At 38.6% G+C, this 22,576-nt stretch overlaps 1 protein-coding gene across 2 annotated transcripts in view; it reads left to right on the top strand.

The window, feature by feature from the left end:
* Window positions 1–20,542, top strand: part of sertad2b (SERTA domain containing 2b) — a 31,605-nt gene extending 11,063 nt beyond the window's left edge. Inside the window, exons 1-2 of one of the 2 annotated variants that reach the window (XM_056761302.1) lie at window positions 5,449–5,696; window positions 16,601–20,542. In XM_056761302.1, the coding sequence (XP_056617280.1) occupies window positions 16,605–17,714 (1,110 nt within the window). In that variant the 5' untranslated portion in view covers window positions 5,449–5,696; window positions 16,601–16,604 and the 3' untranslated portion in view covers window positions 17,715–20,542. Of the gene's footprint in view, window positions 1–5,448; window positions 5,697–16,600 lie in introns of those variants that run through there. The other variant, XM_056761303.1, reaches the window with a different exon arrangement.
* Window positions 20,543–22,576: the final 2,034 nt, after the last annotated feature.

Genomic DNA, 22,576 nt, shown 5'->3' with positions numbered 1-22,576 from the left:
TTATATTTAATAAACGATTTGTTAACTTTTGTTGTATATTCATTTAAATAAATGAACCATTTGTTGAATGGGTCCTCCAGTTCGATCGCATTTAAAGAAATCATATGGTACAGTGATATCTAGCGGTTGAGTTTGGCATCGCAGTCTAAATTCTAAATATTGGAGAGAAAAGTTAAGCCAAGTTCACTTCTCGGTTTCTTTTGATTGTTATTGTTGTGGCAAATTCGATCATCAAATGTTGAGAGAAATCACGAAGACCAAGAAGCCAAGTTTCAAGAGTTTCAATCTTTAATTTGTTCGAACAAGTCAAAGAGGGACATACAGAGTTCATCTGAAGATGCCCAAGGAATACACATGTTAACCTGACATCAACTTCTACCAATCAGTTTTCATATGATATTCCCTTTTCATTAGCCCGTCCCTCTGCGCTGTAGTTCCGGCCTACCATATTGAGATTTAATGGTTGCGTGCGCATCTCTAAAACAAGTGGCTCTTATCTTGACACTTTTCTGGGGGCTTCGGACGAAACATGACTTAACCTTGTTTTTATTAAAAATGAGCTCATTGTTTAGCGATAATGAGCTACCCAGTGTCCTTGGTTGTATGCGATTTAATTAAACTTCTCTTCAAAAGTGTGTGGGGAGTTCGTCTTAGTGTTAAAAGATATTTGGTGTGTGTGCAGATGTTCAACTTCATAACATTAGCTTTGCTTAAAATGAGCTCACTGTGTAGAGATACCAGCGTCCTTGACTCAATGCGACAAACCTAACTTCCTTATTAAAAATGATGTGTGGTGTACGTGCAGTTAAGATAAGATGATGTTGTTCATGCAGGTGTTCAAGAGCTCATACTTATACATGAGGCCCAATATTATTTCATAAGAATACATGAAACCTATAACTAACTAAATGTATCATTTTATATAAGAAAATGATAATACATGACTTTAGGGACAACAGTGATGATGAATAATCCTTCATTTATCTGATGTTTCCTGTGCAATTGGTTATGAATGCATCACATTTTGTGTTAATTTCAAAATAACTGTTTTACCAAATGACAGTCATTTTGAATTCCCCTGGTTGATCATGTTAAGAGGATCCTTGTAATTAAATATCCATTTTCTTCCTTTTCAGAACTGCCTACTTCTTGCAAGACACTCTCGTATCGCTCATATCTTTATACCCACACATGTACTCGGTTCTGCCCACTTTTTCCTCTTTCTGAAATGCTGCAGTTACACATGACTCAGGATTTGTAGCATTGATCAGCAAATGTATGCGCTAGGAAGAGGTGGGTCGTGGTGGTCTGATGTGATTAAGATGGAGGTGGGTTTCTATAACTCAGCAAGTGGGAAGCTGGATTCACATTAAAAGGGGGAGAAGCATGTCACGCATACCTTACAGCCTGGTGCATCTCAGAAACGGGCCACCAAATAATAAATAAATAAAGAACAAAAGAGGATCAGATTTCAAACTGCCTTTAAATCCTCGCCTACCCTGGCTGCTAAGGTCTTTAACTGAATGAACAAAAACAAGAAATTAATCACTTCTTTTTATAATCACCACATTAGTTTAATGACACAGGTTTAAGCAAATGTATTGACCAAAGAGAAAGCAATACATCCATAATGTTCTCACTGTAGGACTACTTAATTTTATATTGCTGACTTATTCATTACTAATAGATAGATATAGATATATTCTATCTATTAAATAAAGTGAATATTCAATATATGGCCCAGGTCTGGTCACTTATCTGATCTGATATTTATCAATGGCGGTGATCATCAATTATGATGTTCGAATGAAAAAGCCCCCCTGCTGAAGTGTGTCTATATTGCTAATGAGACAAATTAGATAATGAGGGAGACAGGCGTGCCAAGGGCCCTCAACGGACTGTCGAGGAGGAGTGGAGTGGCCTGTTGTGCAGAGGAGGGGTGGGTTTAGCAGGGGTTTGCTTAGCCATGTTTCTGTTGGCACTGGAAATCCATGTGTATGTGTCAGAGGCTTGTAATTAACATCACTGCGATCGTGCGCCTCTTTTGTTTGCGTGACTGTGTGTAATAGAGCAGTGTGGTTTCACAGCACTTCTGCTAATATCCACACCAAATATCTGTCATCATATCATGGAGCAGAGTGCCTGAATATTTTCAGTCAGTTTTGACCTCTTGATTTGCTGCCTTTTGATATAATAGACAGTTGTTATATCAAATAGTGAAAACATATTTTGTATGCATTTAAATAATAATTAAAAATTGAATAATTAATAAATATAAACACTGCACTCAAAGCACATTGTAGGATAGTGATTCCCAATCAGAGGTGCATAAAAAGCGCAGCCCGAGATAATAGATTAAAGCTACAATCTGTAACTTAAAAATAATAATAAACAAAGAATATTTATTAAGCAAGGGTGTTAACATTCAGTGTTGAAAGTTGTCAACTTACCTTACCCTGAGTGACAAAAGGTTGGTTTATAAGAATAAGAATTTATAACTTGAGGGCCCTGGTCAGATTTTTGGGGAAATACGTTTTTTATGTTTCAAAGGCAAGTTATAGATAAATATAAAACAATAATAATATATATATTTTATTATTATTATTAATACTAAATTAATGTCATAATTCTTTTGATTTATAGTTATTCATTGCAATAATCACAATTAATAATCCCATGGATTTAAGATTCATGTCCAAAAACACATTTCACATGTGTTTTTTTTTACATATGACATCCATGTGACATTTCTGTAAGGGTTTTAATATTGATAATTGATTAATATTATATAATAATAACTTTTTGTGTTTTTTTAGTTCTTTTATGAGTCGGTTGTTTTGGGTTTGGTGGTTTTGTATAAATGACACTCCAAACACCAATATACAGTGTGTGTGCATTTATCAAGATGCCACTCTGTCATTAAAGGGAGAGGTGAGAGGATATTACACGTGTCATCTCGTATCATATCGCTGTTTTAAAATCATTTTCATTTGTGATTGATTGTAATAAGCCATGTAATAGTAATTTTGATGATAATGCTAAACGTTTGATGTCAGTGAATGGGGTGCCGGGGGTTCAGAAGACAAAATAAAATGTATAGCAAACACCAGGAAATCAAGCTGCTGCTAATTATTTTGTAATGACTCATATGTTTTTTGAATGACTGCCTACACTGTTCGTGCCATGCTCGGCCCATCTACTGAAGAGGCAGTTGGTGGGAGGTTCTTACAGCAAATTATCATACACTGTCACAATTTGTAAGAGACTTGGTAAAGGAAGAGAACAGGAGAGAGCTTCGAGTGAGACAGAGGAAGGGAGGGGAGAGAGAAGAGGCGGGCTGTGCTCCCTTGCTTGTAGCTTGAGGGAACAAAGGGGATGTTGTAGATGCAGCCCAGCGGCCAGGACTTCTCCGTCCTACCTCGACTCCTCACTGAGCCATTTCCTGTTTTTGACCTGAAATCTTAATTTAGAACCACCCTTCTACTCAGCACTCTTCTGCTCATTTATAACAACATAGTGATAGACACAGGAACATAGATTCACAGGAATGATGTTTGTCCTCTATAAGCTCCAGTGTAGCTCTTCCGTTAATATGAGAAAAGTACTGTGTGAAAGGACACATGGCCTCGGTCATTGAATAAGGTTAGGTGCCCTCTTTGGAATTCACTAAAGATGTTTGCTGAATTTTTGGTACCGATTCGGCCATGAGCTGGCGAACTGAATCTAAACATGCTGTAGTGTAGATTTAAAATAGGGGAGTGTTACGTTAGGCTCTAAAGCCTCAACAATTCTCTGTGGATTCATACAGTATCATTTACTGTATACTGTATGCATAGGGCCTATGACATTGATAACATGTGCCACCATTGCTGTCGTGGTAGTATATCACATTGCATTCTGAAAAGTGCAGAGTGGTAGTCCTCATGAAGAAACAGTGATGTGGTTTGTATTTGTGTTGAAATGTTTATTTTCTATGCAAATACTTAATTGCGGGTGAAGTCTTAAAGAAAGAACAGACAGTGAAGCATTTCTTTTTAAGATATTGCTGTGCTAAGAAACATTTCCACAAGTGTGCCACATGCGTAACCTCATGTCATTTTGTGTCCTTCAAAATTTTGTTACTTAGTAAAGTAAACAAGAACTGCTTCTTCGGATCTTATTTAAAGAAGTTATGCTCCTTTTTTGCATTCGATATTTGCTTCAGCTCCTTTGGCAATCCTTTTGGCATTGCTGAAACTGCCTTGGCATAATTACATGTTTGCTAAGTCAAGCATCAATGTTAGAATTGCTCATATTTTGGGTTTGAATCCCCAACCCTAATTATTAAATTCAGGCGCAAACCACATTAATTTGTGATTTGAACATTATCAGTAGGCGTGTTATCTGCTAACAAACATGTGACTGGTTTTTCACCTTGTGGGTGCTGCAATTAGATGAAAAATCCACAACTTTCCAACAACCCAATACTTTTAACCCCACTGTGTATTAACACAATAAAAACCTCTCAGCATCTGCATATTAACATTTTTACTGTAAGAAAATTGTTGGTTCAACTTAAAAATATTAGTCATCTCGAGTTTAGTCAGCTCAACGAATTGAGTTAACTAATATGTTCAAGTTGAATTTACCTTCAATGGAAGGCAACCAATATAAGTTGAACCAACAAATAAAAATGCACATTGGTGATCAAATGTGCAAAAATCAGCGTTATTGCTGACAAGACATGATGCTAGCAAGAACGTTGTTAAAATGTATGCTTGTTTCAGATGTTAACATCATTCAATGTTATTATCCTATTCATTCGTAGCCTACTTATGGTTTATTTAATGTTTAATGTTTGCTACTGTATAAGCCATTATGAACAACATGTATGCAGTGCTTGTTCTTGCCATGTGGTGGCAGTTTGATAGCTTGTCATTAACATCATTTGTAAGGTCATATGCAGCTGTTGTGCACAAGGGTCAAACCATTAATATTCTTCACTTCTTTTTAATACCTTGTATGACCTGAATAACACCCATCTTCCCAGCAATGCGTTTACACATTGTCATTACTAGTCAAATTGTGGTAGTCAAGTGTAGCTTAAGAGTAAATCGTTTTATAAGTTAGTTGTAGTTTTAGGACACACAAAGCATGTAGGATACAATAACTTTAAGTGTATATTAGAGAGAGAGCGAGAGTGTGTGCGACTGTGGAGTTGTTTCAAAACGCACTCGGCTGCCTACCTAGGCAGCATTTTACTACATCACAAACGCGCTAGGTGACAACTTCACCTTCACGAAAACTACCGCATACATACTCGAAACACGCATGTAATTGACGTATGCTCCATGCGCCTTTGACGCCCCCAAATGCGACATACTAGGTAGGTAGCTTGTTAAGGTTTGATACACAACCCGAGAGTTAGTGGGTGGAAGCGTGGAGAGTGTGCTTGCGTGTGTAGGGGTTGGACTTTTCCGAGCTCCGTGTAGTCGAGCAGAAGTCTCGCGTCATTCGCTTCCGAAGGCGACCGTCTCGGTCATAGTGCCTGGCTGTGTTTTAAAGCACTGGGCTGGCGAATAGTCGACTGTCCTTATTTCGCCATAAACTCACTGTCGATCAGCCTCCTGAGCCGTGAGGGTTTTATCGGAACCAATTAGGACGACAAGAAAAGAAAATCCTTCCCGATGCTTGAGCCTCCACTTCAAGTAGACGAGGTAAGCGAACAGCTTATTCAGATATGTCCGAAATCTCGTAACTGGCTTGGAAACACCGATGTTGCACATAGCGAAGGTAACAGTGATACATATATAAGTGTATTGTTGTCTGGCGGTCAGTGCGATATTCAGAAAGTTCACAGGCATGTCGCAACCCGAGCCTGCGCTCGGAACCACTCGGTTCACGGGTACTGCCGAACCGAGACCCCGGAGTGAAACCATTTAAACATATTTATTGTACATCTTTACGGTTGCTCTTGATTTGTACTTAAAGATACAGATTTAGTCGGCTTACGGTCTTGATTGAGTCCACTGAGGTCCAATAGGAAAGACAGTCTTTTGACGTTTCTACGATTACAAAACGAGGATGAAAGCGTGATGTGACTTTTTACTGTAACTGTTGTCAGCGCATTGGATACAAAGTTGCGTTTTCATCGTTGAATAAAAACTGTATGGGTCATTTTAGATATAAGCCACTGAATGTTTTTTTAGGCTACAGAGGATTTTATTATTTGGCAGGTGACTCTAATAAATAAATACATCTGTTCGCACAGCTCGTCATGGAACAAATGCACATGCTGGAAAATGGCAATGGAAGGATTGTGAGGGACACTGTCCTTATATGTGTCAGTGAGTGTGTAAGCAAAGTCTCACGTACACCCGTGGTTTTATTTATGAACATTGAAATAATCAAATCCAACTTTATATTGAGATTATTTCTAATCTTAATTGTGTGTTGTATTGAAGTGAAACCTTAAAAACTCCTGCAGCAGTTTTGCAGGTGATATCCTTGTCAGACTCACAGACATTCAAAGTCCGAATATCACAGGCATGCTTACATGTGCACACACACGCACGCATGCATGCACGCACGCACAGTAAATTCAGAGGATCAAGGTCCAGTTGGATTTTCTAGTGATTGTGAGGGTCCCATTTAGTAATATAGATTACAACCCGAGCACTCGCATGGTGTTTGTCGTATTTCTGTTTGATTTCCTTTAAAGAAAACACAGACTCTGTGACATTTACATTTCAAACTTTCTGTGTCATCTTTAAATGTGCACTTCCTTCCTGCAACATTCACAGAAGTAAAATGAGCGGTTTGTCCCCTAATTAATAGTAAATGTCAGAGTGTAGGTGTCTTATGTGTCCTTATCTTCCTGCTTATCAAGTTTACATCACAAAGTTAGGTTGTATTAATGTATGTACCTCACACTAAACTGGCTCCATCAACAGCAGTGGATTCTAGATTCACTCATGTTTGCAGTCCATTTATGCACGTGGATGTGGAAAACATCTGCATCTTGAATTGTAAGATTAGCGCATTTTACACAATTCTACAGATTATATCTATCAACGCAGTTTGTCTTGTTTTTCAAAATCAAGTTGTCAATGTTATATTGCAGTTTCAGTTACTAAAATAGTTTCTTGTGGAATGAGAGGAAACGACGGTGAATGCAAAAAAGCTACAAGCTTGCCATTGTTTATAAATGTTTTACTTCTATCATTTGACTTAATTCATCTGTTGCCTCTTCAGTTTTATTTTCACTTAAATTGTGTGTGTATTTGTGTTGTGTGCCTGTTGAACACCTTCACGTAGTGCCCCAAGCCTTCTGGCCCTCTGGTCAAACCGGTTTGATTTGCGTTCATCTCTCTGCTACCATTAAGCTGTTTTTTAACAGAAGTGTGACGCATGTGAGCAGTTAAAGGGAGCTTAAATCTTACTGCTACCTGTGTTGTGCTCACTGTCTTAGTTTGACATCTTTTACTCTTATTACGACTCTTATTAAGTCAGGTTACTCAAGCCTCTATTATTTTCACAGTAAGCTTATTGCCTTATTGCAAGAACAAACATTTTTATATGTATTCCCTAAATCATAGGTCTCCAATAAGATGAACATTTTTAAGATGATGTCAATTGTTTCGATCACTCAATGATATAAATGTGCAATAAGAAAATCTGAAATGTAGGTGAGGTTTTGTCGGCCCCTTGCTGATCTCTGGAAATGAGGCTCCATGACTTATGGTGTGTATCCCACACCTCACCTGATCATTTATGAGTGAAAATAACATATTTGGCACTGACTAATAACTGGTTTAAAATAAAAAAATTATGGTAAATGTTAAAAAAAAGACTTTCTCCTACCCAGCTTAAAGGGATAGTTCATCCAAAAATATACATTTTCTGTTAAAAACAAAGTAAGATATTTGGAAGAATGTCAGGAACTAAACAGATCTCATGCCCCATTGACTCCCATAGTATTTATTTTCCCTACTATGGGAGTAAATGGGGGATAAGATCTGTTTGGTTACTGACATTCTTCCAAATATCTTCCTTTGTGTTCAACAGAACAAATACATTTAAAGAGATTTGTTTCAATCTGAGGGTGAGTAAATGAAGACAGAATTTTTGGTTGAATTATCCCACAAACAAGTATTCTTCTTCCCCCAATTTTTTTTAAAATCACAATCTTTTGATCTTCTCTCTTACATTCTCAAAAAGTGAAGGCCATGTGATGTTTTATATGGCCGCATGGTGCAGCCTCATTTGGCTGTTTATAGATGTTAACCCTTTATTACGGCTCACTTTTCGGTACTACTTGTGAGGTAACGTTAAAATAAATATAGTAGTAAAGAAACAAATCCTTATCTGTATTTGGTACTCCAGGGCTTTGCAGAGTTGTCAAGCATGCAAAAAAGTTTACATTACATTTAAGAGCTTATAAATAGGCTCAGGTAAGTCAGCCAGTTTAATAAAGTCTAATAATAAATAAATCAGCTTGCTATTGCAGAAATACAAAAGACATTTAGAATGTAACAGTTTCCAGTATACTGTATGTTGATCGTTTCAAAGATGTCAGACGTCTGTATTCCCTACAGCTTCAGCTTGCTGTTGTGTGAGAATGTGGTGTCTGGGGCTTCTCCATCTCCCTCTTTCTCTGTCGCTCTCATTCTTTAAAGCTTTGTGTCTGATATTTTTAACAATAAAAAAGATGCAAGTGCATGCTTCATATGTCTGTGTAAGTTGTTGTCTGATGCACAAGATTAACATTTGTGATCAGTTTAAAAAAAACACATGAAATAACTTGGTTAGCACAGATTTCTTCCCAGTGTTGACGTGATGTTTATTGCAAAAGGAAGTTTGGGTCAGACATGGGCAAAACTGTGCAGTAGGTATTAGTTACGTCACAGCCAGGAACCATGATTTGCTGCATGCTGTTTCATGGTGGGTCAGAAATCTGTGTGTTTGGATGTCTGGAGGTATGCATTAAAAAATATTGCTTTATAAGCAAATATTTTACGATACGTTTGAAAATAAAGACAGATTTTTAATTAATGTCAACAGGGTTGTGTAAGGTTAGATTAAAGGCAGGGTGCAAGGTCTTCTTTAAAGTCTCCTATGTTTATATTTGTGATCGCTTTTATCCATCAATCTGACATATGTGATCCCTTTGAATATGTGAATCTCTGCATTTCTCGACATGCATGTGGTTGCGTCTGAGTTTGTGTGCATTTGTATCTGCAGGTGCTTTAGAAATTTACACAGACTGTGTGTGTGTGTGTGTGTGAGTGAGTGTGTGTGTGTGTTTGTGAGAATCAGTACCCTCAAGATCTGAAATAGCGCTGTGTGGAGGTGAGGGGGGAGGGGAGCTCTTGAAGCACAGGCATGGAAACGTGCAGATCCTGTTACAGGATCATAATATCACTGAAAAACTCTCCGCACGATCCATCTTCTCCACTTCACTTGTTCGCCTGCTCACGCCACCCCTTCCACCGCGTTCTCTCGCTCCAGCTCCACCAGTACACCCAGTACTCAACCTCTGCCGTCACACCCGCTCCCATATGTGTACATATCTGTGGTGTGTAGGATCGGAACAGGACGTGCTGCCTGCCTGACGTAGTTCCAACCTCTGCTCTGACAACTCAGTCACAGCCTCTCCAAAGGCCCCTGCCATTTCACGCTAATTCTGGCGTTATCCTGTGCCATGTGTCAGACACTTAGGAGTCCTAACCAGGAAGCCACCAAGTTGCACTTTTAAAGCTTGCCAGCCATTTTGTCCAAGTTTTTATAGCATTTCTTGCACCACAGACGTTTTTTGACACCGTGTCTTTTCTTCTCCTTGGAGAGATTTCGCACAGGGTCATAGCTCAGCGCTGGTGCATAAGGGAGCTGGAAGGCTGGTTGTGTGTTTATGAATGTCTATGTGCGAGAACAGAGTGTGCTGCTCCTGCGTTTCTGACTGAGGAGAATTCATCATTCTCCTCTTTCTCCTCTCTGGCTCCTCCTGTTGTCTCTTTGTGGTTAGTATGTCCAGGTCAGCGGCCAAGTTAAAGTACAGGTTGGCCAGTCACGGGCCGGTCTTGCCAGTTGAAAACTGTAATGTCAAACCATTCAGGGAAATTGCAGCTGATTTGCATGTCTTGTCCACTTGGAAGCTTATTCTGATCAAGAACTGATCACTAAGAAAACCGACGGGGTCATTGTTTATTCGCTTTTTGGGGAGACGTTTTATCTAAAATAGAATAACAGATTATTCGAACAGGGATTGAATAGGAAAATGACTATTACCAAAATTATAATTGTACTAAAAATGTTATCTAATGGAATTGATTGTGATAGGATTTTAAAGACAATACAGACAATTTAACTCAAGACAGGCCTGAGTCAGAAAAGCAAAATCAGTAACGTTTTCTGCTTTTTGATCTCCAAAATTTAAAAGCACCACACTGCCTACACATGTGTCAGAAAAATGTACAAAACTGTGCCTTTTCCGTCACTGGGGTGGTACCCTTAAGGACACTCTACAATAAAATGTATGATTTTAGGTACATAATTGTTCCCTAAAGATCTATTGTGTACATTTAGAGGTGCAGTTTAATGTTATTGAAACAAGCTTGGTTATTTAATGTAGTTTTTATTTTATTTTTTGGTAGGGATGCTCCAATTGATCAGTGTCAGCTTAAAGTCACATTCTCTGATTGGCAGAAATGTTTAGTTTTGTACTCAGTGTTCACTCAATTAGGAGTTGAAATGTTTCTACTCATTGGTGTACTCTCTGAGGTTAATAGGTTTAAATAGAGTTCAGATTTTAGTTACATAAAGTATGAAGGATCAAGATAGATATCAGCTGATCATGCTGAGAAGAAATCGATAGTCTTGTTATCTGTAAAAATCTTAACTGGAACATTCCTAGTTTCCAGACAGATTAATAAATAAACTTGCAAGCTCTTAGTCTCGGAGGTTGCACGTAATCAGCCAATCAGAACTAAGCAAAACTAATTCGGACGGTCAGGAAACTGGCCATACCTCATACCCTTTTTTTGACCTTTCGCACTAAACACGAAAGAGGCTGATGGATGAAACAGAATAAAGGAGACAGAAGCACAATTAGAAGGAATTTGTTGGGTGGGGCGGCAGTGGCAGTCGAGTGCTGCAGACAGTCCAATCCACTCCACAGCATGAGTCACAGGGACCCGTCGAGCTGCCGTGGCATTCCTCTTTGTGGATTACTGTGGGAAACTTTACAAACTTGAAACTTCTTTAAAGCTTCAGACAATGGTGTATGCTGTATAGGGCAATGCCGGCTGAGTTTATAGCGATATTGTAGGAAAATTGTGATACTGATCTAAAACATATTTAGCCTTTTCTTCCACTGTCACGTTTGCTTGTGCTTTTCAGAATCAATCATACTCTTAAATTTGCAATGACTTTATAGCAGAGTAGTGTGACGTAGTGCTGTTTTTATTACTCCGTTTGAGTCACTTACACTCCTCTGCCATCTTTCAGTGGTACTCGTGCTCAAATAACATCAGTCTCAAAAACAGTCCCACATTGCTTCCTCTACTGAAACATTTTGGCAAAGCTCTCACCTTTCTTTCCGACGTTGTTATGGATGTTACAGTGTACATGTCTCTGCTGATTTTTTGTCAGCGATTGAGGCGTCTAAAATGTGATGTCAATGTGATAATATTAGGGCTGCAACTAACGATTATTTTAATAATCGATTAATCTGTAAGTAATTTTTTCGATTAATCGATGAATCGGATAAAAACAAAAACCAAGAAAAGCATTCATTTCCAACCCTTTATTCAAAAACAGAACTAAAATCTTTAGAAAGTGCACAAGCATGTTGCTCCTTGAACATCCCTGAGCTGTTATAAAAATAATAAAATCAAATAAAAATGGACTAACACAAAAAACATACACATGTATGCTTTACATCTGCCAAATATATAGACTTTTTTAAATAAAAGTGCCACCTGAGCTGCCAGAACAATAAATACTTAATAAAAACTAAAGAACAATACAAATCAGAAAACTTAACAGGATTAGGTTTGAATGTAAGAACTTGTTCTCTACACTACACTGCAGACAGACACTCGCAGATGCACACACTCGCAGACGCACACACTTTTGCAGACGCACACACTGACAAACACTGACACACACACACACTCTCTATCTCAAATTCACTTGAAGCTTATTCATTCAATTACTACCATCATTGTAGTAAGTGCAAGCTTCATTTATACACCACATTTTAACAAAGCTTAAGATGACCAAGAGCTATAAAAGAACTTTAAAATTAAATTAAAAAGTACAACACACACAAATATATTTGTCAATAATAACCTATATGGGAGAAAGCACAGAATATACACTGCAAAAATTGCTTTTCTAACTTAGTAGTTTTGTCCTGTTGTCAGTCCAAATTAAAAAAAAAATCTTATATCAAGAAACATGTACTACACACATGAAAAAGCATAAGAAATTATGTCTTGTTTTCTGAAAAAACACCTCAAATTAAGTGATTGTTTGCTTAAAGCAAGAAAAATTATCTGCCAATGGGGTACAAAAATAATCTTAATGAGATATAATTTCAAACAGAAGTTTTAAGCATCAATCAATTTTCTTGTCTAGTAATCTTGATTTAAGATTTTTTACATATTTGGACTGGAAATTAGACAAAATTACTAAGGAAGTTTTGCAGTGTAGCTATACATGACAACAGATTGATAAATGAATGGTCCAAAAAAGGCGAGTGAATAAAAACGTGTCTTTAGTCTTACAATGCAAAGCGCAAAGTAACTACACCACCCCTGATTATACTGTTATTAACGAGCTAATGCTAACTTGTGATGCTTGTCAATCTGGATAACGAGTAAACATCCGCACCAGGGACATTACGTTCTTCACTTCGAAACGGAACAAAAGTAGGATTCTGTAGTGACTTAACCTGCTGTTGAACTCCCTTCCTCCTCATCACAGACTCAAACATGTTTGAGTTTCAGGTGCTGGATCATTGCCGCGTTGCTCCCGCCATGTCGCGTTTGCATGTTTTGTAGTTAACACAGTTTTTCTGTTTATTTAGTGTGAAATGCTCCCGCACCTATGATGACTTGGGTCGCGCTGATTTCTCTGCCTCCGTCATGTATCTTTCCTCCGATCGTTTTTTTATTTTTGCTCCGCCCTGTATATGAGGCGCCGAACTCTGCTAGCATCAGTGCGCGAGAGAGACCGAGTGTGTTTACTTCGCTCCGCGCTCAAATAAAGTTTTTTTTTTTAATAACCAAACGTCTCCGCGTCGCGCGACACAACGAATCGATAATGAAATTCGTTGACAACTTTTTTACTAATCGATTTTTATCGATTTTATCGATTCGTTGTTGCAGACCTAGATAATATCAGGTTACATATTATATTAAACTTTATATTATAAAAGTTAATTATATTTAAAAAATTGTCTTTAAATCAATTAAAATCTTTATATATACCTTAGCTGGCCAAATACTGTAGTTGCAGTTTTATATAATATAAACAGCAGTGTTTTGGAATGCACATTCATCTCCACAAAACTGAACCTGTTTTTCTCTCGTGCAATTCACATGTTGTTTTAAAGTCATCTGCTCAGAAGCAGCAAACTGGAAGAAAAAACTTTTCTTTCAAAATTTCCTCAGCCCCTTTCCTCAACTCTCTCTCTCTCTCTCTCTCTCTCTCTCTCTCTCTTTCTCTCTCTCTTCTCTCTCTCTCTCTCTCGCTCGCTCTCTCTCTCTCTCTCTCTCTCTCTTTCTCTTTCCCTCTCTCCACTACCTCTTTGTCAACTCTTTGGGTGGATTCCCAGCTGACTGTGTTTGTCATGGTAACAGGCAGCAAGGCAACAGGCCCAGCCGTTTGCACTTTCTGAGTGAGTGGAGCTGACTGACAGATCTGCGTCTGCGCAGACTGCGTGTGTGTGTGTGAGCAGACCGGGCTGGGATGCATGAGGCTGTCAGCCTGGATTAGGTTCAAGCACACTGCAACGCTGCCTAACGCTACCGGGCTTCACTTTATGCTAATGGGGGGGGGGCCTCAGGAACTGGCTTCTGTTTCTCTCTGTCTCTCTCTTTCCCTAGATCTTCCTCTGCCAGTCTCTCCCTTTTCGCTCGTGGAGCACAAAGAAAACCGATGCATCCTTTTACCTGCATGATTTATTTATTATTTCAATCCTTATCCATTTGCAAGGGAAAAATTAAGTTTTGTCCTTCCTACCTTTTTATGATGCTTAAATATAACAATTTGCAGAAGTGGCCAGAAGGCGTAATTAATCAAATTATGAATTAAATATGCTCCTCTATCTCAGTTGGTAGAGCATGCTACACATGCCAGAGAACAGACATAGTGGTAAAATGTATACATGTTAAAGTGTAAGTTACTGGAGATCAGCTATCTCTTAAACAAAATGTAAATGCAAATGTCTTAATATGTTATGCTTTAGGGTGTTAGCTATTATAACACACATTTAAAAAGTAAAACCCATTCACAGAAGTTGTTTAAATTCAGCCTCCCTAAAGCATTGCTTCTACAGGTATATACACTAAACAGCATGTCCTACACAACATACACAAGATGTCTTTGGCTGTTGATACACCTCACTATGTTTTTGGTCATACTACACCGTAAAAAATAGTTGCTGCTTTTTAAAATAAAATAAATAAAGTTGCTAGTGTAAAATCATTTTCATTTTCTAATAATAGGCAGTTATTCTTACCATACTGATGTTTGGCGATTATATCTGTCTAATCCCCCCCTTTCTGTCAGGCTACTATGATCTGATTAGTCACATGGTCTAGTCTGCTGTGATTGGTCAACCATTTACAGCATCGCAAATGGAACGTAGGCGGGCATTGCACAGAGTGACGATAATCCGTCCCGGAACTCAAATTAGAATGACAGACGACTCATTCGTGTGATTCAGAGTCGACTCATTTTTTCTCAAGGCAATAACTTTGTTATTCGATCACAGACTGCTCACATTCGCACTAAGCACCATTACACACGGCATGAAATGTAATTTTAAGGACATTGTAATAGTTGCTCTATAAGGTGGAAAAAAAAACATTTGTCGTCACGTTTTCGCTTCTTACAATGTGGGCTCTGTAGAACAGTTTGTCCGTTTGGGGCTTCTGTAGAAACAACATGTTGAATTCCATACAAGGGGACCCGTGGTGTTTGTAGATAGAAATAGCTCATTCTCAGGAAATAATAAAAACATAACGCTTCATTATGTAAGCTCTTTATATACCTCTAAAGAGAGTTATGTATATTATATTGCATTTCTGTCTATAGATCCTCCAAAAAAAGTACACACCAACTGGACCTCACATTGCAGAGTCAGGTGAAGGGGTTGGGTAAAGTTAAATCCGGAAAAATTATACAAAGCTTTAGCCAAATTTATAAACTAGACTACACTTCATCTATTCGAAATGTGTTGTGTTGAACGTCCCTAAGAGCAAACATGTTCCCATGTGTTCAACTTCTAAAGTTGTTTTGAATGTCCTCTTTCACTAGTGTAACCAGTGGAATTGTTCTCTATAAATTCCCCATTCCTCACATTCTCTTTTCTGAGCAGAGCTGTTGTGACTCACTGTACCGAACATTGTTGGTGACCATGTGATCTCTTATTAATCTCTAGTATCTTGAACCAAGTGCTCCAGAGCACTGCTTGCTAACATTGAAGCTTAACACAGTTCTCACACACACAAACTCCTCCTCTCCATCCTCTTTTCCACCAAACACTTAGCTGGATCTTATCTTCCTGGGCCTAGCATGTGTTTAGGCAGGGAGCGATCAAGGCTTTGCGCTGGTGTGACAAATTCTTACTGTATGTAGTTACTGAAAGTCTGACACACAGTGCTACCCTCCGCTCTACAGCGTGGCTTAGGAAGGACTAGTAAGAGGTGTTTTACTGTAAACGCTTCTGCGGTAGCAGATTACTTGTCTTTTGGATCTACAAACAACAAAGCATTAGAGTTTGATGAAGGTGTATTGTCCGGTTGGAGATGCCATGGTTGCTCAAAATTAAAGATGAATTATAAGCTTATCTATTTGACAAAGTTGTGTGGCATTGTGGGTTTATTCCTGTCATTGACGGTTACACAGAGAGTGTACTGACTCTCACCCCAGTGGCGGCACCAAATGCTAATATGACAACAGCTTGCAGGGTGATGTCATGGCAACCAAGCGACAAGCCACAAATCTGTTAATTTAAGCGGTTTCTTTTATTTTTAGTCAAACTTGTTGATTGGGTTAAACCAACTGTTGTTTGGGTTGGCTGACCGTTCTGTTCGTTATGTATTTGTTATTCGTGTATTGGTCTGCATCACATCTCCACCACAAGAGTTCTTGAGAAATCTTATATTGTGAATCATTCAAATGTTTTGCTGGTTGATGTTATCAGATCATTTAAGTCACAGTTTCTAAATATCAATACGTTTGAGACACAAGATAACACAACTAAACTTTAAAGCAGTTTTTTATGTGGAACATGAGATTATTTAGAAATGGTTTTGATTCATCAAATGAGTCATGAAAGTTATGAGTGGCTGTGTAACTCTCCCTGTCTCTCTCTCTACTCTCTACGCAGATATATGTTGGGTAAAGGGGCAAAGCGGAAACTAGATGAGGATGAAGACGGGCTGGAAGGCAAAGCGATGGCGGCAGGAGTCAGAGCCGGAGTTACTGGCGACGGTCTCTCCAAGGTCTCCTACACCCTACAACGGCAGACCATCTTCAACATGTCCCTCATGAAGCTCTACAACCACCGCGCGCTCACTGAGCCCAGCTTGGAGAAACGTGTGCTCATCAACAACATGCTGAGGCGCATCCAGGACGAGCTAAAGCAGGAAGGCAACTTGCGGCCGCTCTTCTTTCCCCCCTCTCCTCCTCCCGATGACCCCGTTGATGAAGGTTTTCGCGAGGCGCAGCCCGCATTCAGCGTCCTGTCAATGGTGGCGTCGTCCCCCACCCAGTCGCCGGCACCGTCCTCCCCGATCCTTGCGCCCCCCTCTCCAGAACTGTCAAACACATCCCCCCTGGAAGCTTGTCTCACCCCTGCTTCGCTTTTAGAAGAGGACAGCGTGACGCTTTGCAGGTCGCCATCTCCCTTAGCTCCCACACTTTCTACTTCTGCAGCCAGAGACAGCTTCTCTTCTGCCCTGGATGAGATTGAGGAACTCTGTCCACCACCCTCACCAACAGCTACGACAGCGCCCGGTGCCACCAGTCCATCCGCCCTCACAGTGGCCCTTCAGATGCCATTGCTGCCCACAAACTTAAACTCAGGGGCTTTAGACTCCAAAGACTGCAGTAAACCCTGCAGCCCAAAGCTTGAAGGACCGGTCCCGCTGCCCGAGGAACGATCGGCGGTCCCAACCGAGTCCAGGTTGCTGGAGACTCTTCCTCCTAATAACCTGGACATGAGCACCTCGCTGTCTTCCTCTTCCTCAGGCTTTCTAACAGACCTGGCCCTGGATGACATTCTGTTTGCAGATATCGACACCTCCATGTACGATTTCGACCCCTGCACCTCTTCCTCGGGTGCCGCCCCCTCCAAACTGGCGCCAATGGTGACGGCAGATGAACTCCTGAAGAGTCTTTCACCCTACAGCGGTGCTTCTCCTTCTGTCACCTCAAACCAGCCTTTCAAAATGGACCTCACCGAACTGGACCATATTATGGAGGTGCTTGTGGGATCATGAGCAGGTTGGGGGCCGATGCAAAACCAATCAGAGTTTTAAAAACAAACTGCGAAAGAAACTGAAGAATCATGTGTTTTTGTACAGTTTAGGATCTGTTGTTTTTAATGACAAGGAACGGTTTTAAAGGTGATGTTGCCCAGTACTATTTCTCAACACTGTGCATGCACTGTGCTTGCCTTTTCCAAAACTGAACATGAAGTTATCTATGGAACACACTTTGGCTTCTTAGTGCCTTCATCATTTATGACCACTTGGTAAACTCTCTGCATCTATTCGTCTTGCCTTTTTCCTCATCATTTCTTATCAAACTAGACAGATCGCCGGAGAAGGACTAGTATTTATTATTTGCCTTCCTCAGAATACAGGTGCAAGAATGTGCAACGGCAGCCCAATTTTTGTGTTCTTTCATTTTCACTAAGCACAATAATTTTATGTTCATGTTTGTCAGAGCTGTGTGATGCTTAATGGCATTTTAGTGATATTTATAATGATCTGTGTTTTATTTGTGGTTCATGTTCGTTCGTCTTCTTTTGTTTCACTGTCCTTTTAACTTTCTTACGTGAAACATATACATTTATGAAATGTATGCTTTTACGGAACAGGCTTTACCGGTTTATTTATACAGTACATGGATGTGTTGAGTGGTCGGATATTTACAGTCAACCAAATTTTCTTGTGATCTGCCGTAATGGCTCAGATTCAAGGTGTTTACATCTCAGCAGGCAATAAGTGACATTTTTCTTTCTGGTGCACATTTTACAGATACATTTCTTTGATACGATGTGTTTTCCTGAGCTGGAAATTACCAAGCCAATGCTAAAACCCCTTTATGCTATAAGTAATGAATGCAATCAATGCTTTTCTGATCAGAACTGTCTCTCATTTTCTTGTTATCTGTGTCAAGGCATCACTTTAACTTCTTTTTTGGCTTTAGTTGAGGCATTATATCATCATTCTGAAACAGTGGCTCTTTTTGTTGTAGTCCTACACTAATGCATGGCAAAAAGGTCTGTGCATGTCTGTTCATGCCGAGAAGAAAAACTCCACAGACACGTAAGTTGGTGGTTGCTATTTTGTGAGTCCAATTTCTATCATCTTCTGTTTGCCAAATGTATGTCTGTCAGCAGTGCAACGGTACATTTCTGTTAACATACTAATGCATGCAGGATTATAGCTCATAAATGTACAGATGTCAGATGTATGGTTTGGTCTTATTTTATCTTATTTATACCGTTGTTTGTTTGAGTTTAAATTAATATAATTTGTTCATGTTTAAAGCAAATTCTCTCTCTGTTGCCTCCTGGGTTTTGGTGTTGTTTGGCCAGTAGAAATGGTCACTTTTAGTTCAAAGGGTATGCTCAAATTCTTGCATTTGTTTACCAGTAGGGTTCATTTATCTTTTCAAGTGGTGTTTCAGGAGCAGTGGAGTTGGGACAGTCCCTAGCTGTTGAAGAGTATTTTGCATGTATGTGCAATAGTAAGCATTGTATTGTCGCTAAGAGGAGTTTAAACCACTGAATTCAGATTGGTTGGAATCTTTGATTATTTTTGTGCACTTCATGATTATGTCTAATTGAAAGGGACCAAGTTTTCATATCAGTTTTATAAGTTTGACAAAGCTGCACTACACGTGTTATGCATACCGAAACAATCTGTGCTAATAAACATTTATGTGGGTCAATATCATTGCGATGTGCAATGTCAGAGAAAAGTGTAAATCTTTTTTATAAATTTAAATCTTACGATATTTTCATAACAGGTGTTTCAGGTGTGACCATTTAAAATCTGACATTTGAGCCTGGTTCAGAGAGGCTTTTGTCAGGGCCACAGTTTGAATTTGTTACAACCCAGAAGTCAAAAGAGAGAATTTCTGTGAACATGAGTGAATACGTGAGCCGAGCGGACAATACTATGGAATCAAAATTATGATTAATATTACTTATAGGAATTTTTGGATTTGGAGTGATTGTTTTTATTTTAAGTTATTTATTTTTTTGTTTCCTGTGTAAATATATTTATTTTGATGTTAAGCTAACATGCTGATTGTAATTTGTACAGAATTTGAGATAGGAATGTATTATGCTTACGGGAATGTATCACTGCTTATTAATTGGGGTGGAAGCCATTTTTCATCTTGTTTTAATAATGTATTGTTAAATTTTTTTTGTGTTGGTTTATTTTCGTGTATTATAATTTAGGGTGGTGTTTGTGCTCATCTCTAGGTCAACACTCCCTGCCCTATTTAATTTTGAGTATTTAATGTTTTATGTGTTTCAGAGAGCGTGCAAGGGAAAGGTTTGTAAAGCAATACTTTATTCTCTACAAACTTCAGAATTACAATCTTCCAAAGCCTATTTCTGGGAAAATCTTTTGATAACCCTCAATGCCAAATGTAAAAAGAACGCAGCATGTTTCTGATGTTGGTGGTTGTTTTTAAATGGTATCTCAATGTCTTCATCCGGTATTACAGTCTTCATCTTATGGTTCAAGCCATGCATTTGGGGAAGTCAAAGTGAAGTGGTTTCAGGATAGTGACCACTGGGATTAATTGTGTGTGTGTATGTGTGCGTGCGTGCGTGTGAGAGAGACAAACATGAGGTTTGTGGGATCTGAACCTTTTGTCTGCTTATTAAGAAAGGCTGTATCTTCAAGCCTTGGAGCTGTGCCTTTTTCTATGCAATATTACCGACATTCATTTTGAGAAAAATAACCCATCAACTGATGATCACTGTATTTGCATCAAGAAATGGACTGTAGAATATATATAAAATATGGACATGTGTCTATGAATTTGAAACAGTCTTACTTTTCTAGTTTTATATCATACAATAAAGAGATTTGAAACAATTACATTGTGTTTGTTTTTACTTTAATACATGTAAAGCTATGAAGCGCTTTAGAAATATGATTATAATTCAATTTCAAAATAGTGTATGCATAAACAGGTGTGTTGTACAAATGTATGTTGTTTGTGAGTTGGAGTTTTAAAAATGAGGCTGAATCATGCAGTCCCCTCAGCTCACACAGCTGCTCTACATAAAACAGCGGACATTTCTTTGAATCAACAGTTGCCTCCATTTCGCACCCATGACTCATGGGCTGGTAGCAAGAGTCTATTTCCAGAATTGGGGCCGCACAGCTGTGTAGCAGGAACAGCTTTAGCATGTGGCAGTGTGCATGTGAACTGAAAGAGGGAGGCCAGCTCAAAGCACGGCCAAACTGATCTCAAATCAGAGAGAATGTTTTTCCCCTGTGGATTATGTTGCAGTTTTATGAGAGAATCAATATGTGTTGTGTGGGATCTCACATACTGACCATCTTTGTTTAATACAAGTAGCTGCATGGTTAACAATTCAGGTTTTTTCTTCAGTGCACCTCATTTTCTTATTTTAGTCTCTGTGTGAACAATACTTTTGTCATGTGCTGTCAGCCTTTAAAATGTGTATCTTATTAATACATTTCATGTGCAGACTGACTAATTTCTGACTAATCTCTGTAGGTAATGTTTATCTATTTCTTTAAATGTTTGGTGTGGCCAATTTTTGCTGAAAGAAATCATTTTATTATTAGTTTAAAAGAAAAATGAAAATTCTCTCATTATTAACTTAATCACCCTCATGCTATCTGAGATATGTATGACTTATTTTCTTTAGCTTAACATAATTATTTAACAATATGTCCAACACTTCACATGGGCCTACATTTATGGAGTTACTAAAAATCATTGATGTTGCAATGTTTGACTTTAATGCTAAAATGTGTCTTTTTTGGTTTAATTTTTACCAAATAAGGTAACACTTTAAAATATGGTGTTATTTTGTTAACAATGAATTATTACATGGCGCGTCGAAATGCTTGATTCTGATTGGCCAGTCACAACATTTACAGGTTCGTTATGTAAGGGATACTGTCAAGGCATCCGGTTGTTATGTAAGGGATAATCCATGGCTAACCACCCGACGTGAAGCGGAGGGTTGTTTCGCTTACACGAAGTGCATTGAAATCCTTTAATGCACGGCTAGCCGTGGATTACCACTCTTATACCATGCTTATTTGCCAAGTTTAAGCTTTTATTGATGTTTACAGTGTAATTTTAGATCAAACAGGTGAATAGGACTGTTATTTTGTCAGTTAATTTTAAATGTAATCAAACTGACTGGAGTACCGGTGTGTTAAAGGCTTTTAATGCAAACCTTCCAGCCAATCAGAATCCAGTATTCAAACAGACCATGGTATAACGCAGAAATCAGGCCCAACACTGTGATCAAGACCCGACGCGAGGGTCTTGTATCACACTGAAGGGGCTTATTTCACGATAACAGCCGGCTACTTGTACATTATCCCGCTTATTACACAGCTACTTGCCACATGAGAAAAAAACTGGACATGAAATGTGAATTTGAAAGATTAGTTCATTTTGACAGAATGCAGACCTTCTGTGAGGAAAAGCCGTTAACTTTCTGTTTTAAGGTAAGAAACAACATTCAGATGTCACGAACAGGGAATTTGGTTTCATCATTTGGATATGAAATGTCATGTTTGTTATTAAAAGAGAATCAAAATTATTTCCTGCTTCCGGGTTACCGTGTGCTATGAGTTTTGAGAGGTTGTTATATGGTATTAATGCATAAGCTAACAAGAAATAACAATCAACAATACTTCTATAGTATTTATTAATTTATTGTTTAATGTTAAATTCAGCATTTACTAATACATTATTAAAATCAAACGCATTCTGTAATGCAAATAAGTTGATTTATATAGGCCTAGCATTGTTCACAATTTCCATTGGTTCAAAGCAGCTTAACATACATTATAATTAAAATCATAATAGTAATAGATGATAAAATAAAATAAAGACA

Source organism: Triplophysa dalaica, chromosome 11 (assembly GCF_015846415.1).
Source record: "Triplophysa dalaica isolate WHDGS20190420 chromosome 11, ASM1584641v1, whole genome shotgun sequence".
NCBI classification, from domain to species: Eukaryota; Metazoa; Chordata; class Actinopteri; order Cypriniformes; family Nemacheilidae; genus Triplophysa; species Triplophysa dalaica.
Note: the sequence above shows the minus strand (reverse complement) of the source record. Positions and strands in the feature narration are given on the sequence as shown.